The 17,913-nt window shown below is 40.0% G+C and overlaps 2 protein-coding genes across 3 annotated transcripts; one reads left to right on the top strand and one right to left on the bottom strand.

The window, feature by feature from the left end:
* The first annotated feature begins 3,062 nt into the window (after positions 1-3,062).
* On the top strand, positions 3,063-5,512 carry mpg (N-methylpurine DNA glycosylase). The gene is made up of 3 exons (XM_070981742.1): positions 3,063-3,501; positions 3,921-4,125; positions 4,353-5,512. The coding sequence occupies exons 1-3, from the start codon at positions 3,214-3,216 to the stop codon at positions 4,802-4,804; spliced, it is 945 nt and encodes a 314-aa protein (XP_070837843.1). The 5' UTR covers positions 3,063-3,213; the 3' UTR covers positions 4,805-5,512.
* Positions 5,497-17,642, bottom strand: nprl3 (NPR3-like, GATOR1 complex subunit). 2 transcript variants are annotated; one of them, XM_070981740.1, is made up of 14 exons: positions 17,203-17,631; positions 16,720-16,789; positions 14,890-14,928; positions 13,999-14,131; positions 12,698-12,772; positions 10,596-10,749; positions 10,337-10,418; positions 10,093-10,230; positions 8,924-9,080; positions 8,414-8,520; positions 7,953-8,082; positions 7,115-7,304; positions 6,827-7,019; positions 5,497-5,867 (listed from the first exon to the last, which is right to left on the bottom strand). In XM_070981740.1, exons 1-14 carry the CDS (start codon positions 17,396-17,398, stop codon positions 5,702-5,704), a joined length of 1,830 nt encoding a protein of 609 aa, XP_070837841.1. In that variant the 5' UTR covers positions 17,399-17,631; the 3' UTR covers positions 5,497-5,701. The 2 variants fall into 2 exon arrangements, with proteins under 2 accessions (XP_070837841.1, XP_070837842.1); XM_070981741.1 differs by lacking the exon at positions 14,890-14,928 and having other exon boundaries at positions 17,203-17,642.
* Between the last annotated feature and the right edge of the window lie 271 nt (positions 17,643-17,913).

Raw genomic sequence — 17,913 nt, 5'->3', positions numbered from 1 at the left:
TACCACAAAAGGAATCACCAAGGAAAAGTAAACAAGTAAAGATTGAAGAAAATAAATAAATACATGCTACGCTAATTACCAAACACTTTAATTAGGCTTAGAACTTTGACTTTTGCACTAATGATAGTGGCATGACAGGACAAAATAGTGACTTTATTTTGGTCAATCCATTTCAGTCATGTGTCATACAGCCAGATTTAAACCAAAGATAGCAATACTAGTCTGTTGCAGTATTGCAACTATATACAGTACATGAAAATTATTTACAGGCCCATGAAAAGTTACAACAAATTGAAACATTTCACTGTGTATATTTTAATTTATACAAACAGAACAATCACAGCTTTAATCAAAAATAAACATTAGGAGTCACTTCCTTCCTGAACACTGCATGATAAGAGGATATTATACCCAGCAGGTCAACCATTATTCCTCATAGGATTCTCTGAGTCATGGTATAGTAAGATATTTTCAGTCCTCCTGCATTCTGCTCGTCCATCTGCACACACAGATGAGTCTCTGGCGTCCCTGCTCAGCGTCACTATCACTGCAGCGACTGCTGGAGTTGAAAGTGATCCAGAACACAACACTACAGCCAAGCTGTGGCTGCTAAGATTATCAGCGGCAGCAACAATGAAATCTGCCCGGCCCAGACCTCACCATCGCTGCTGACAGGCAGTGGAAACACAGTCAAAGCAAACAATGGCCTTCACTGGTCCACCGGCCATGGCAAAGTCAACAACCCATACCACAACTGTTCTGCTGGACATGCTCAGCAGATTTCTGTCTGGATCATATCCTGGCTCAATAAGTCAGTCCAGGTATTTGTGTCCATAATTACTGTGCAACTGCCTCCATTGGAATACAACAGCTCTGATCTGTGGCATGCTGCCTACTGCTTGTGAAAAAGCAAAGACTCTGCTGTTACTGTGTTTTAATTTTACTCTTTACATGTTGCCATTCTGACAAATCGAATGCAATAAGAGAGGCTGCAATGTCATCAAATAAGTAGCCATGCAAATATTTGAACTGAGATTTTGTCTATGCCACTTTTTTATGCCTGTGTATCAACTTACCCTCGATCCGGTAATGTGTGCCCTTCACCTATTTCTGAAATGCCACACACATACACACACACACAGGCAGGCAGACGTACATACTTGTACTTCTATTCTTGTGAGGACACTCATTGACATAATGCATTCCCCAGCCCTTTACTGTGACCTAAATTATCACAAATAAATGCCTAACCCCAACCCTTACCTTAACCATAACATGAACTTATTTCTAACCTAGTCCTTAAAACCAAGTCATCACCTTCTAACAGCTCTCTGAAGTTGTGAGGACGGACCAAATGTCCATTAGTAGCAAATACAAGCGCGCGCACGCACACACAAGGGTGCCACTTCACAAGCATGCTGCACTTTCGGGCACCTCTCCAAAGATCTGACTGACCGAAGGAGAGAGGCCTCTGCAGGGGGAGATATTTCTTTGTTACCCTCCAGTCAGGATATACTCCTTGACTACACGACACACCCATACATATGGTTTTAAATATTATCCACTCGACTGTAACGTATGTCATCAGGCTGGTGCATACTAAAGCAAATGTAATAAAGCCAATTTGATTAAGATAAAATTTGAATGAACAACTCTATGGGACTAATGCACATAATATGGCTTATTATGTGCCTCTTTTGAGATCATAGTTGTTGTTTTTTTATTATCTTATAATGAGTATCTGACACTGCTTATTACATACAATGTAATTTAATACAGAGTAATTTAATGTAGTCACCAAAAGTCTAAGTACACATGAGGTACAAACTAACTGTAACATGCATTTTGTGTGCTGTTATATGAATCAGTGGACCTTCTTATAGGTGACTCTCATGTGGTTCAACTTTAACTACTTCCTCCAGAAAAAAAAATTGTAGACAAGGTGACCAAGAAGCCGAAGATCATGCTGCAAGTAAAGAAAATTTTTCATTACAACACTGCTAAAGTTGAGCCCAACAGACAGAACAACAAGGCTGCTGAACATATGAACCAAGAGAAAGCCCATGCTGTAAAGAGAGGCACTGTACCCCATATGTAAAGCTGCAGACTCCCAGGAGACTCATTCTGCACAAACTGCAGAGATGGAAAAGGTCAATCTTCATCTGAAAGGTTTCAAATGCAGGTCAGAGTGACTGTGAAGGACAAAAAGGTAGTACCAGTAGTGCAAAATGCATAAGAATAAATAACTGCAAAAGGATGAATTTAAAGCAGCCCTGCAGAACCAGTGTGGGCCACAGCTACAAAAGGTTCAACTGGACGTCCAGAGGATGTTTTTAACATATTACTTGAAACTGATGGGTACAGCAAGTTTCGTAATTTGAATCTAAACATGTATGTCAACACAAAGCTAAATTTCTGCCAACAAAAGTTTTTTTACATCTCAAAAACTTACAATTTCAATAACACAATAAATCCATCTATTTCAAACACATCTTTTGTAAATATCTATTCATTCACCCTCTATGCGTGCACCCATCAGTCAATGTATGCAGACATGAGCTTTTGGACCAGCAAGGTGTTCCCAGAACACAGCACAGCAAACTTGCACCTGACTGATGAAGTTGTAGTCTGTGACATGGCACTGTGTCGCACACTGTTTGTCTTCCAGAAAGCCACATGGACCAACAGTGCCTAGAGCCAAATTGGCGCCATCCACTTCCTGGGCACAGCCAGACATGAGCACACCAGCTCTATTTATAACCTCTTATTAGCGGACTGTTTTCAAATGAGGCTGAAAAGATAAGACAGCAGCAGGAAAAGGCCACTGTTTGGAGGGTTTTACCTATCAGCAATTTTGGCTGAGCAGGAAGTGTAGCAAGAAGACTTAGGACTGCAAAGACGAGTTTTGTGGAAAACATGTCTCCTCGTAGCATGGACAGACACTGTAAACTCGAAAATCGCAACATAAAATCGATAATCAAACATAACGTTTGAATGTAACTTAATTTAACGTCAGTCAGTCAAAATATGCGCGGTCCCTTTAAGGGACACAAAACAATGTCATTTACTTCCTGTATGCTAACGCTAGCGCTAGTCTGCTGTAAGACTCGAGTGCATTATGAAGCAAATGGCATAAAAACTTATATAAAAGTGTTGCTAACACTGCAAAAGAGACAGTGACGGTATAGTAAAGCTGTCTCTATAAGTTAGTTTATGTTGTTTTTGAAGCTGTCCCGCGGTAACGTTATGGCAGGGAGAAAACGAAAGATGCTATCAATAGCATCAGCACCTGTAAAAGCAGTAAACAAACATGAGGATGGGACTGACTTGGAAATGAAGGCTTCGCCTGCCAAGCTGGAGAAGACCAGCCAGTGTGAAGATGCTCGAGGTGATGACACGGAGCGAAGTCATTATTTCACCAAGAACGAGTTGCAGCAAAGACAAAGAGAGGATTTCTTCAACCAGTCATGCATCAGTTTGGCTAAAGCACTCCTGGGCAAGGTAATGCTGCCATCTCACATGAGTTTCACATCTATTGATGTTGTTTGGATGATTTCTGAAAGCTTCATTAACATGTTATATAACTGATGCAACATCCAAAATCACAATAAAAGGCTTCCGGACCACTCTTTTGTGTAGAGCTGCAAATAAAGATTATACTAATGAATAATCAGTTAATTGTTTGGTCTATAAGCAAAATGGGAAATACACTCTTTGTGTGTCCATAACCAAAAGTTTAATTTCACAGCCTTAAAATGGGAAAATATTCCCATTTTAAAAGCTTGAACTGGGTTTTTTTGTTTGTTTGTTTTTGCCATTTTGTCTTAATCAATGATCAAATTTGTTAATCTTCTGTTGATTGATTACTCAATTAATTGACTTATCACAATAAAACATTGTCTTGGTCCTGGTCCCTGCAGGTGTTGGTCCGCAGGTGTGCAGATGGTACTGAGCTGCGAGGGAGAATAGTGGAAACTGAAGCCTACCCTGGGGGGGAGGACAAAGCCTCACATTCAGCAGGAGGCAAACGCACTGCGAGGAACACAGCCATGTTCATGAAGCCTGGCACCATCTATGTGTATCCAATCTATGGCATCTACCTCTGTATGAACGTGTCTAGTGAAGGTAAAAGCACAAAAGGCATTCATTTTGGATACTGATGCAAGCAAACAGAAGAAATAATATAAAGCCTTTTTAGGTTAAATGCGCCCTCCTCAAAGTGTTTATCATTACTTAGACATTAAATTAAATTAATACAGTGCTGTTTTCTGTTGTCAGTGGGTAAAGGGCAAAAGGAAGGAGACAGGGTGGAGCCTTGCTGACTGACGCATATTGTGTGCTGTTTTTCACAGGGGAGGGTGCTGCCGTGCTGCTGCGCTCCCTTGAGCCCCTGCAGGGTCAGCCCGTCATGAGGCAGCTTAGGGCAGCCAGACGCAAAGAGGGAGCCCGTCAGCTGAAGGACAAAGAGCTCTGCAACGGGCCCTCAAAGCTGTGCCAGGCTCTGGATATACCCCGCTGTTTTGACCGGCGAGACCTGGCATCAGACCCTGAGGTGTGGCTGGAGAGGGAGCCCAACACAAGTCCAGCAGAACCCCACGATATAGTGTCAGCCCCACGCATCGGAATTGAGTCCCACGGGGAGTGGGCCAAGAAGCCGTGGCGGTTTTATCTCCGTGGGCACTCTTGTGTTAGCGTAGTGAATAAAGAGGCAGAGAGACAGTCTCCCTGCGGGCTTGAAATGAGCGATTTAGCTCCCTCAGAAGCGCAGTCTGACACAGGACAGCACAATGTCAAAAGGACGTAACAGGAATGTTCCTGAAACTACTCTGTCTTCACACTTTTCAGTTTGCTTTGCTGGGATCCACTACCTCTTTCACACATGAAATAAATACTTTTTAAGATAATTCCATTATATTTTTTTTATGTAATTTTGTGGTTCTTAGAAAGCCAATATTGTACAATAACCTCCTTGACTGGTTAAATCTGCATAAATTGTACAAAATGTTTAGAATTTTGTAAGCTGCTACTTGTGCATTTACATATTAATGCAAAGTGTACTGGGAAAGTAAGAGTTAGCAGTGCCAATAAAGAAAAAAAATATTTTGGAATTACAAATTTATGCACAAAATCAGTCTTTTTTTGTTTAGGTCTTCCATCTGTTTTGTATTTGATAAACATTAATAGTTGAGAAATTCTCTTCTCAGTGACTCAGTGATTTCACAGATGTTTGGAACGGTCTGCTTTCCTCAAAGCAAAAACAGCCTGTCTGATGTTTAGAGTCTTCTCTTTCTTGCCCTCTTTCTCTCCCCACCTCTGGGATTCCTGAGGAGAGGTAGCTTGAGGTCTGGAATGATCATTACTAAGAGTGCCCCTCTGCGGTCTGCACAGATGATCTAACACATCTGGGACGGGAAGATGAAGTTATAAAGCCACACTCCACCAGTCTTTCAAGAAGAGTAAACTTGAAACTTGAAGTCTTTCAAGAAGAGTAAACACTGGTATGTACAAAATAATTTAATATTGTAAACAAGCATGGCTCATAAAGGAAAAAAACACCTTCTACATTTTGTAAATCTGCACACATTAATGCAGTCGTGCTCATTTTAAAATGACGTTGTTGGCCAACAGCATAGTGGGCTATTACCTGCTCTCAAAGTAATATCTTTTCCAGTTGGTGAGAGCTGATACCGTCTCTGTGCCACTACTCCATGGGTGACTGAAAGATCGAAATAATGGGATCCTCATGGTTGGTCACCACAAGGACACTGCGGAACTTGTCAAACAGCGTCTTGAGCTGCGAGCGTCTCATATTCTCGTTGTACATAATCTCTTCCAGGTGGTGATGTCCCCGGAAATAGTGGAGCAGCCTGGAAGCAGTCAACATAACAGGCAGAAAAACGGGTCGTGAGCTAGAGTCTCACTGAGTCATTAGCTGTGTAAATCAACCATGTGATGATACTTTTGCAGCTCTGATGACATTTTTCATTACTGTGCAGTAGATGGCACACAACACTGATTACAACTGGGAGTGGTAATCTCTCTAGACATATTTTACTCTCAATAAGTGCACGACGAACAGCCGGCCAATTGTTTCAACTCTCCAGACGATATTTTCAAATTAAATTTCCCAGTATTCTGTGAATGCAATTAAAATAACTTTAAACCAATGTCTTATTTCCTAAGAGACTTGATTTACAACATCATGAGTCACTAAAACGTATCGCAGGCACCTTTAGACTGTAACACAACAGCAATCGTGTCAGTTTATTGCAAGTCTCACTGCGAGATGGGTCTAATAAAATCTGGATTGCAATCTGTGTCAGAGTGAATGATATCAGTTTAATGCATGACAGACTGTGTGACGGATGTGCGGTGAATTATAACCCTATGACGTAAAAAGTAAGCAGAGGGTCACCATGACTTGAAAATGCAGCACAACAATAAACAGTCAGATTTCAGTTTATGTGTGCACATGCATGTTTTTGCCAAAAATAAATAAGCCTTCTGAAATGACGCGCCAGCCAGTGAATTCTGCATCATCTCATGCTGTACTCTGATTGGTTGGTTTGTTGTCGTGGGTCGCAGCGGCAGTCACGTGAGAATTTGGTCCTAAATTTCTGACACAGGCTCCAAATCTGGCGTCTGTGGGCATGTCTGACAGACACAATCTGGGACCACCGTTTTGGATTGACAACTGAACACAGTGACGCTGTGAAGGGGCCTTTAATCATACTGTCTAAAAGCAGAGAGTAATGAAGAACTGAGACGCATTTAATGCCCTAACAAAGAAAATCACTTGGCTTCTGTTAAAGGCAGGCTCACTTACCTAGCAAACATGCGCAGATCCTCTGGATTTTGTGCAGCGGGGATGTTTTGAATAACCTGCCTCTCATGCTCTGACAGGCTGGCCAGTAGCGTCTCTGTCATCCTCTTGTTGAGCGGAGAGTCCCCACCAGGCAGTAGTTCTGCACTGGAGTTGTCCATGCTTGGACTGGTCAGGGTCATGTCATCACTGCTGGCTATACAGAGGAGGCAGACAGATGATCATAGATTATCTATGACCCTGTTGTACCTCTAGAAGTTGGCCAAAGGACAGAACTCAGTGAGGACATACTTGGGGAACCGAAGCTGAGAGCGCTAGGGGTGCTGAGACTGCGGCCTCCTACTCGGGCAGCCAGTGGAGGGTCTTCATCCCTCAATCCAGGCTCATCCTCGCTGGGCGGCACCAGCAGGCAGACGTAAGTGTGCAGCTGGATCAGCAGGCGGCGCTGGAGCATCCACACCACCATCTGGATCAGCTGGGCCTGGTCAGGAGCAGAGGAGCACACAGCTGAGCACAGGATAAACATTTAACAAGTGAAGCCAAACACATCTGTAACTCTAACCAGGTCAAATATGTTTTAAATCAGCCGTGGGTAGCGCATGAGCTCAAAATAGAGCCAAAAGAAAGAGCCATGTCTCTGATCTTGTTCTCATGAAAAATGGAGGCTGCTGATGGTGGAGCTGATGTCCCTTTGCCATTTATAATTCATCAGCAATGCTCAAGCAGCCCTGCCAAAACAAGACAAGTCGGAGGAGGAGGAGAACACCAGATGGTTCTGCTCTTACAATACAGTAACTAAATGGACAGTAACAGCCCTGTATCCCTGTGTATCAGGGAACTATCATTTCACTTTTGTTTGCTTTGTACACAAATGTCTGCCAATAATGCCACGGTCGAGTATTCATAACAACATTCTTTTCATGACATTACAGTAAAAAGTAGAAAACTCATTTGTTATATTTTCTAAGTTTGGGGTTTTATGTTCTTTCAGCGAGAAAAATGAAAAAAAAAAACAAAAAAACAAAAGAAAAAACAACAAAACAAAAAAAAAAACAGTATGCGTTGTGTGTGTATGTGGTGGAGGGGTATGGTTATTTGCTGTGTATTTGTACTTGTACAACAGTCCTACCTCTGGTGCAGGAGCATCCATGGGGTTCATGAACTCGGCCAGTGACACAGGCAGTGATAACTTGGCTAGAATGGAGGGCAGATCATGACCAGTAAACTGCTGGGCAAACTGCTCAGCCAATGGTGAGTATCTATCCAAAAGGAGATGGGAAACATTATTCAACCACAGAGATGACCAGAGATTTCCATTAACACGGCTGTTTTTAATTCATTTTTCTCAATGTTGTAAAGGAAAGGCTATAACAAATGCCACCAATGGCCCAGTCCAATTCTTTCATTACACATTTTGGGTGATTCATCAAATATAGGGTTTGGAAACTGGAATTTATTAAGAATAAAGATGGATTTTTCAGGCCTACATATTAGGCAATGGCTTGGGTGGTTGCTCATCAATATTATGGTTCATAAGCTGTACAGTAATCAGAACAGGCAAATGGCTCACATCACATCATGAGCACTCACAGGCAGATGTTGGCATGAGGAGACAGCATGTAGACGTTGTTCTCACACAGTGGGTAGATGATGATCGCTTTGCCCCAATAAACCAAGTGAGCAGCAATTTGAAAGATCTAAAGAGAAAAAAATATTTATGCAAATAGCATAAATGGTCTAAACAACAGAGTGCAAAGCAACTGTAAATGGAAGATAAAAGAATTTTTTGTACTACACAGATATGTGCGCTCTCAAATTTGCTTTGAATGTACATTATATTGTCCACTAGATGGCAGTAAGACACCATCAATATAGGAACCACTCTGGGTAAACTACTGAAATTGAAAAGGGTTTAAAAAGACAAGACAACCACCAAAACTCAATTTGTGACTGCTGAAAGAACTTAATCATTGTATGCACTAATAAAACTATTTCTTTAGTAATGACAAAGCCCTTCAGATTTTAAAGTAAATGCCTTGTGAGTTCTGAGAATGACATCTGGTGTAGTAAAGCGAAGCAGGTAGTGTGCCTGTTCTGCACCTGAAGTAAGGCAAGGTCAGCATCCTGTGCGAGCTGCTGCAGGTTTTTCACAGCTGAGCAGGTTTTGATGAGGCGCACCATGGCAGGCGAGCAGTCCAGAGGAAGCTGGCTCAGCAGTGACTTCTCACTTTCCAGCAGCAGCAGGGCATGATAGGGTCTGGAGGATCAAACAACATATGATGCAGCCTCTGAACCAACAGAACTAATCTTCAGAAGTCAATACTGTCTCCTCAATAAACGCCAGAAGGAATCAGCTTTAGTTCCACTCTGTACATGCATCCATGTACAACTATGTGCATCTCTAATAACACTTAGATTAATCTAAAAGAAAATCATCTTCCTGCACAGCAGTTAAGAGTTCATGCGCTTGCAATTGTTGCACCTTGTTTGGCTTCAAAACTCAGAAGTAAAAGGACAGGTAGAAGTTGACGCATGTCTGATGTAAGTATGCCAAATTGACAATAGGTGGCAGTATGGCCCACAGAAAACTTTTCATGATTTCTTTTGACATTTCAAATTGTGTCAATACTGAAGCTGGCAAAATACACAATTAAAGACCCAATACTGTGTGTTCAGGTCATGAGTTTCTTTTGTCTTTTTCCTCACTTTCCAGGATATTCTAGCTCTCATATTCTGAGCAAACAATTTTTTTTTGCAGTTTTTCATGACTCACAGTCAAGATTAAAAAATGTACACTATGCTGCTTTAAGGCTTGAGATTGAAAAGGAATTAGAAGTAGAAATGAACAATATAGAATTGAGGGTAAAAAGGAGTTTTGTTCGATCCCCAAGATGTGTTGGTTTTGTGGCAGAAAATAAGAAAACTATAATTTAAAGTGTTATAAATTTCTTGCATTTTATTTTCTATATAATATCTGAATATCATTTTAAATATTGTATTAAAAAAACACTATCTGTAGTGACACTCCCTACATGTGAGAAGGGGCTCGAGTACCCGCCACAGTTGACAACAGCTGACTGGAGCGTTGCCAAAAGTGTCATGCTAAAAGTTTGAACCCACAAAACAGTGCAGGAGCCAGTGTCTGCCTCGAGCAATTTACTGTTAACAAGTCACTCCTCTGGTGTGCTGGCCAAATAAAATGTTATATTTCGGTACAAGACATACAAAGTAAATAAAATTTAAAAAAGATACATAAGGGTAAAACACACCTTATAGCCTTGAGGCTGCGCTCTAATGCCTCTGGGGGGATATAGGTGCCACCAATCCTGTGTATCTTGTGTGGTAAACAGAAGCTCACCTCAAGCCAGTTGTTAATATGTAGTCGCACCACACCAGTTGTACAAAGGCTGCAAAGACATAAATGTTCAGCTGTAAGGGCAATATACATTCTGCATGGGAGGAAAGATAAGGAAATTACAGAAACAACACTATATTATGTGCTTAATCACACACCTGTCATAAGCCTCCTTCAGGTCTCTGGCCAGCTTACATTTGGGCAGAATTTGTCTAAATGGGGACTGAGGGCTTCCATCCGCTTAAAACAACAGAAAGCAGAGTCAAAATACACTTTCTAATCTCAACTATTATACATCATCACACGGTTAGTGGGAAGCTACATTGTTCTATAATAAATGTCATAATGTTCAATGGATTCTATGAAATTCTCTGGTCTGGTCTGTCAACTGTGAGGTGTGACAAGCTTGTATCTCACTCTCAGTCATGGTGGTAATCTCATCCTGAACGGCCAGCATCAGTTTGGCCTCCCTGGTCAGGTACTGGCAGCGCCGCTCCTCGTGCTGCAGGGCTATCGCGATGCGCCGTGACAAGTTGTGCATGCAGCTGATGACGGACGGGTCAGCATTCGCCTGTAAAGGCCAAAGATGAGAGGAGGCCGCTTTTTAAACAGTGTCATTTTGTCCAAAACACGTCAGTAATACTTAAACAACTTAGTGATTACCCATTACACTGCATTTACAACACCAGTGCTTCAATTTATAGCTCAGTTAATATTAATGTCAAACATTTCCAGCCTGTTAAACCATCAAACATAGAAGTGCCTTTTAATTAGTGCTGTCAAAAATATTGCGTTAACACAAATCAATTTTAACAGCGTCATTTTTTTATCGCAAGATTAACGCTCTTTGTGACCTAGTGCAGCTGTGGCCACTGTTAGTAACATAAAAAAAAACTACAGGATCCAGTTGTAAACCGGAAACAAAACAATAGGCACGCCTCACGCATGTGTTTGGTCTTGCCTGCTTGCTAGCTTTGAAAGAGTAGGCTACCGGTTTGTGTGGATGTCAAGTGCGAAGTGGCGAAGTGGACGCGAACAAGATTCTGAATGGAAAGTTTAGTTTCAAAAAGTTGCCCGATGGGTCGACTGACAAGATCAAAGTTATCTGTGTGTATTGTCGGTGTGAACAGAATTATCACCGTAGCACATCCAGTCTGAAATACCACTTAATGGCCAAACACACGGCGAATGTGAATTCTCCGCCGCCTCCTTGTCAAAACCAGGTGACAATGGATGGCTTTTGACAGAGGCATATGGATGCTAGTATGTTCAAAGGAAACTTAAGAACGGAAAGTTTAAGCCATGGTAAATCCAAGGGACATTTAGAATAGATAAAAATGTGCGATTAATTTGTGATTAATTGCGAGTTAACTATGACATTCATGAGATTAATCGCGATTAAATATTTTAATCGATTGACAGCACTACCTTTAATATTTGATTGAAATTGAATGAATGAAACTTTCAAAAATATACAAGTAACACATTACAGTAACAAATTACACTGATGCTAAATATATAAGTATCTAAGTAATACTAAGTATATATTTAACACAAAGCGCTAGCCATTTTTATGTTTTAAAAATATTTAGTCACATCAACTAACAGAGCTGATACTGTATGAGTTCCACCTGTTGTATCAGGTGATGCAATTCAGTTCAGGAAGCCTGTAATGAGTCCTGTCACTGTGAAGCATATTGTCCAGGTTTTTTTGAGACTGCGTCAGAAAGCTTTTGCCTCATCTCTGAAGTACTTCTGAAGATTGGTGGTGGTGTTGCATTTTACTGTGAGGGGTTTCTAATAATCTGCTCTCCTCGGGTATGTGCAGTAAAAGAGGGCAGACAAAATATGTTAAATGAGCAGCCACTAACCAACATCATCTTTTAGCATTGTTAAATTAGATCAGTTGCCATAATTTTCTTGCAAAGTAGATTTAAAAACAAAAAAACCCTGATCTGTCTGAATGAATATGCAGCATAATATGAAATAATTTACTGGTGTAGAAATCTGAATAGTGAATCCGTTACAAATTGAATGGTTAAATCTCGAGAAATGAATTGTAAAATACACAAAATGGCCCCCACTGTGAATGCACAGCAAATTTCCAAGGTTGTAGGGCAGATATTGTTGACAAAACATGACTGAGCACTTCTCGCCCCATCTCAGCTATACTGGGACTTACTGGGTACAGTGACTCAGCAAAGGCAGGAACAGGCTGCGCCTTGTTGGGCAGCATGATTAAGCATAACAAATTGCCCCTCCTCCCTCTGCGTTCCCATGCTCTCACAGATAGAGTATACCAGAATATTATCAGTCACACACACCCCATTCACAGAACACACAGATTAACAGACCACCGCGTCCCACCCACAACCAGCTGAATCAATTATGCCACCATTTAAAATAAAGAAACCAGGTTAATTTGGAATATTCAATGACTTTATACACAATGTCTTTCAACTGGGTGAGCAAAAAGCAGTTACAATTCAAAACATAAACTATAAGAAGTCTTTTCATACCCTTAGTGCAAACACCACATTAAACAGGATCATCGTGGGCATTTCTCTTTTAGGAGAAGGGTCAGTCTTAGAAACCTGCACAGAAAGACGAACAATTTTTCAGAACTTTTCATACTTTTTATGAGATAAAAAACATATATATTGGAGATCTATGGTGTGTAGATCCGCAGTATATATTACTTTATTGAAAAAGCGGTACAGTTCACAAATATAGCATAAAAACACAATTGAAAGCTGCACTTGTTCAACGTTATTCAACTGGATGACAATAGCTCTGCAATAAACCAAGCTATGTCAAGCCTTAAATGTTCACCGTTTGTTGAGACTGTGAGTTCTGTGATCATTTTTACCTACAGTAGGTTTTCTTGCATTGCATTACAGTGTAATTTAAGTTGTTCCTGTTATTGTCACAGGAGCACCTTATTATATATTTCATTATCATTATTTCAGAAGAAAATGTTATTAAATTGCATAGTGATTTACATGTTCTGGTTCTGTCTCCATCCCCTGTGAACTACCTTCATCTTGGCAACACGAACAGGGAATCATCTGTCTGTTCTGATGTATATTTTCCATTTCAATTTTGTGCATTCTACTTCAATTTTTGCACATACAATTGCTCAGTATATGTATATATATATTTGTTTTATTGCTGTACATTTTATTTTATTGTGTTGTATATTTCTTATTTACATATATCCTTAGTATTAATAATGTTTTTTTTTGTTTGTTTTTTTTCTATTGCCTTTATATATATATATATATATATATATATATATATATATATATATATTCCTTCTCGTTCTTTCTTTCTAGTTTTATTCTAAACTATAATTCTATTTTGTATGGAGTACTGCTACAAAAAACAATTTCCCCTCGGGGATCAATAAAGGAACTCTGAATCTGAATCTGAATCAGACAAAAAAACTGTCAGTAGGGGGCAGTGCTGAGGTTAAGACAAATTTACCAAAGTTCAAAGCTTTTAGAGGTTTGTGATGAAATGAGAACTGGCTTTACAGCCTCATTAAAGCCAGATGGCGAGACACATTTAATTATAATGATAATAATACAATTCAAGATGGCACTGTTCACTTTTTCATTGATATAATCAATCACAACTGTCTAATGCGGTTTATAATAACACCTTCAGCAAAATACACATCATGAAAGGGCATGCCGACCAATCAACACACAGTGATTCGTCAGACAATAACTCGTTTTGCTGTCTTTTAATATTCTGCACTTAATTCAAACGGAGAATGGCCTAACATGCTTCTAGCAGGAGCCCTTTGGTTCCTTACCTGAATGATGGGAGGATGCTGAAGGAGGGTAGGGTGGCCCACAAATCGAACATTGTCTATCTTCAGCTCAAACTTCTTTCCACACATGTCAGATTTGGTGGCCAGGATGGTGGCAAGGATGATGTCAGAGAACCTTCAAGAAGGAAGAACAGACTCAGTAAGAAAAGTCTGCAGGGTGGGACGAGAGGCTACAGAACAGAAACAGCTGGGACAAGTAAGAGCTTAAATTAGCTGTCTGTTTACATTCGTCACATCCCTGTCTCTAAGAGGGGTTGTGTTAATCAGATGCATCTGCCTGTAATGTAATTCAATGATGAGAGTAAAAATAAAAAAGCTTGTGTGGCTACTGGAGAGGAGAAAAGAGGAAGAGGCCTCCTTGCAGAAACAGTGAAGTCACTGTATGAATGAAGAATGTGAAAGATTCATGCTGGTTTGACTTAAGTAACTCATGCTGCAATCAGAGGGATAAAAATCAAGGCGTTAACTTCCAGAAAAAAATTAAACACACTATAGACTTACCCGACCAAAAGAATTTTAAAAGAACGTGTAGCAGTTGCTTTATTATAGTTTGCTTTTGATTGCATTTTGTTTTGCAATGCTGAGTCTACATGCCGGTAGAAATACAATTAATGTGAATTAAAACTTCAATAACAGTTTGAAATTGTTGGATTTTCTTTTCAAAAAGGCATACAGTACACAGGAGAGCAACACTGAAATCCTCAATTAAACAAAGGACTGATTCACTGGATATACTACTGATAATTTACAAGGATTTTACTGAGATTAAGGTTGGGGATCCATATAGGACACAAAACAGGAAAGAAGGGGATAAAAAAAAAGACAGGGGTGATCTAAGCAAAGGAAAGGTGGTTTAGAATGATTTGGTCTTACCCTGCTACCAACTGTTCGTCAGTTAGTGGAGATTGTTCTCTGAAATGGGAATGGGGCCATAAAAAAGAAGAAAAAAGCAAACAAAAAGGAAAATGCAACACAAGTTGGGCTGAATGCACAAAATGGACATCAAAACAACCCAAACAAATGTGATACTGTGATGTGAAACTGCTGGTCTGCATATTGATTCAAACAAATTAGCAGTAGTCAGACACGTGAGCTCAAATACCAGCACGGAGCTATCATGAAGGTGACTAAAAATGTTATGGTTATTCAAAGAGACGCTGTCATAACCTGCCACTTAAATACTGCAAACACTTTATATGCTGGTCTTTACAAAGCTGTTACTGCATGACTTCGCACTGATTTTTAACACGGCTAACTGAAGTACATATTGCAAAAGGCTGTCTGAAGTGGAGTCAGTGTGGAAAAACTGAGCAAAAGGAAAAAAAAGATTCAGTGATCTTCTGCCAGTTTTATCTGATTGCGCCTGGTGAGCTGCACTGATGAAAGAAAGAGCGCTTATGGCTGCTTCTTACAGCCCCGTGACCAAATTACAACCAACCAACGACTCACCAGCATTACCACCCATTAAGCCACAGTGTGATGAAAACTAAATGCTGTTGGAAATCAACAAACAAACAAACAAGAAGATCAAAAGGTTCTGTCTGACGTTTTTGTATTTTTCAGAGACAAACATCAACATATCTGAGTGTACAAAGAGGGATGAGTTCAAGTGGTTATGTAACATACAACTGCTGCCTCAGGCAGCACTGACTGCTCAATCGCTCATCATGAAAAGCTCAGAGGAGTGTTCCACTTTATCTGAATTGTTTTTTGGGTTTTTTTTAAACTCACACTTAAACTGTAGGAAACATTCAGTCAGCATTAACATCTCTAACGTCTCAATGTTTATTTGCTCATGTTTGTTTTGACAAATTGTGGGAAATTTGTACTCCGCTTGTTCATTTCATACTGTTTGATTATGGCTATCATATAGAGTAGTTTGTTCATTTAACTTTCCAGGTTAAAGCATTTGCTGCTTTTTTCTTTTTTTACATGCTGCACGAAAACATTAATTTCAGCAATTACATTAGCAAGGTTCAGTCTTACTTCACAATGTACATTCACGACAAAAACACTATTTCACACACGGTGTCGTGATTGTGGACTGGTCTGAACATTGCTGAACTATTACCATCCATGTACAACCTCTTTCTTCTTCAAACAAGTCATCAGCACTGCCGCCATCATATTTTTGCATCTATGACTAATTCCTGTTTGGTATCTTCTCAGTTTCTATGATTGAGAGCTTGTTGTCCCAGCAGTCATGTTGGGCTTTGAAAAAAGTCTGGTGTGGTTTAACAATGCTTTGTATGAACTTGTTTTTTAAAGCAGGGAGAAACAATCAGCACTCTGTTTTTACATTATCAGAGGTAAAAAAAAACAAAAAAACAATAATAAAGTCATCTTTAGTGGAGGTTTATAGCTTGTTATATTAGCAGTTCAGATAAGCAAACAGCAGCTGGGACAATGAGATTTTAGAACATTTAGAAACATGGTGGGCATTTTGATTTGTTTCTAAAGGTCAGGTTGAGGACCTAAACACAGCTCAGCCACATGGGTTAACATGAACATTTACACTCCTCAATTCCTGTTGGAAAATACAATGAGATTTTTTGAAAAAAATTAAATTAAGACCCAACAATTCCAGATGAAAAACCTAAGAGGAGTACGTGGCTCATGCAGATCTTAGAAATGAATGTGTGTCCACCTTCAGTCAATGAATTTATAAACCATGTCATATTGAATGAAGTTTTAAGAAAATACCTTGAATCACCATCCTGATCTTCAAGGCCATCCCCCGTTGTGTTCAGTGCATACGGACTTCGTTGTTTTGCTTATGAAGAGAAGAACGCCAACTTATATTAAACAGCACACGAAAAAGATCATCATATTTGATGTAACTAAACCAGTACAGAAATATATCCTCGTATATTAGACTAAGGTCAAACAATCACAAATGCAAAAGCAGGAACTGCTTTTCAGAAATAGAAAGAATGGACACTGTTCCTCTTTCCCAATGGAAACTGCTGCCCAAGCCTTAACTATAGAGGTCAAATGCAGTATTTTACTGGGCTGCTGTAATGGACTGCATTACACTGGGAGACGTTACCTTATCAATACTATTTATTTCGGTAATTATGAAAGAGTGACACAATTAATGCACTGGTGCCACCGAATAAAGAAGCTAACGTTAACCCTAGGTGAACTGTGATTGTTTGGCGGATGCTAACTTGCTGCTAGGCGTACCTGTAAGAGATGACGGACATTCAGCCGCTCTTTGGAAAGGGTATCGAAAAAGCAGCTTGTTTCCTCGGCTGCCAGAGCTCACCACTATGACGCTAATAGGGCTCGTTTTATCGCCAGTTTTGTACACACTATTTTGGGACTGACTGTACATGGATTTTCGGTCATCTGGTAACCCCGCTAATGGGTTGAACATCATGTTAGCATTCTAGCTAACTCCGCTAGCTGCGACACGAAAAGTCGGTCGTGAGCTGAAGCTACAAACACACAGTGGACGTTAGCTTGTTGCAGGCGAAGCTCGTATTAATGTTAAGATATGCCATACACAAAAACCGACCAACTACAGTCTAAATGGTTTTAATTGGGAGGTTTTGGCGTAAAGTCCTCCCTGCCGCACACCCATGTCCTACTACTATTGTTTTGTGTCGCACTGAAAAATGTTCGGGTGGAACAGATAAGACGGCTATAAGATCCCCCCAGCTTCAACATTAGCGTGCTTTCCGATACTGTATACTTTCTATCTATCTATCTATCTATCTATCTATCTATCTATCTATCTATCTATCTATCTATCTATCTATCTATCTATCTATCTATCTATCTATCTATCTATCTATCGTTATGTTTTTTAATATCTACCCTAGCTGAAAAAATAAATGTAGAGACTGTAAAGAATAAGGAATGGTCAGGAAAATAATGAAAAGGTCATGTGTC

Source organism: Chaetodon trifascialis, chromosome 15 (genome assembly GCF_039877785.1).
Source record: "Chaetodon trifascialis isolate fChaTrf1 chromosome 15, fChaTrf1.hap1, whole genome shotgun sequence".
Classification (NCBI taxonomy): domain Eukaryota; kingdom Metazoa; phylum Chordata; class Actinopteri; order Chaetodontiformes; family Chaetodontidae; genus Chaetodon; species Chaetodon trifascialis.
This window is presented reverse-complemented; position numbering and strand designations above follow the sequence as displayed.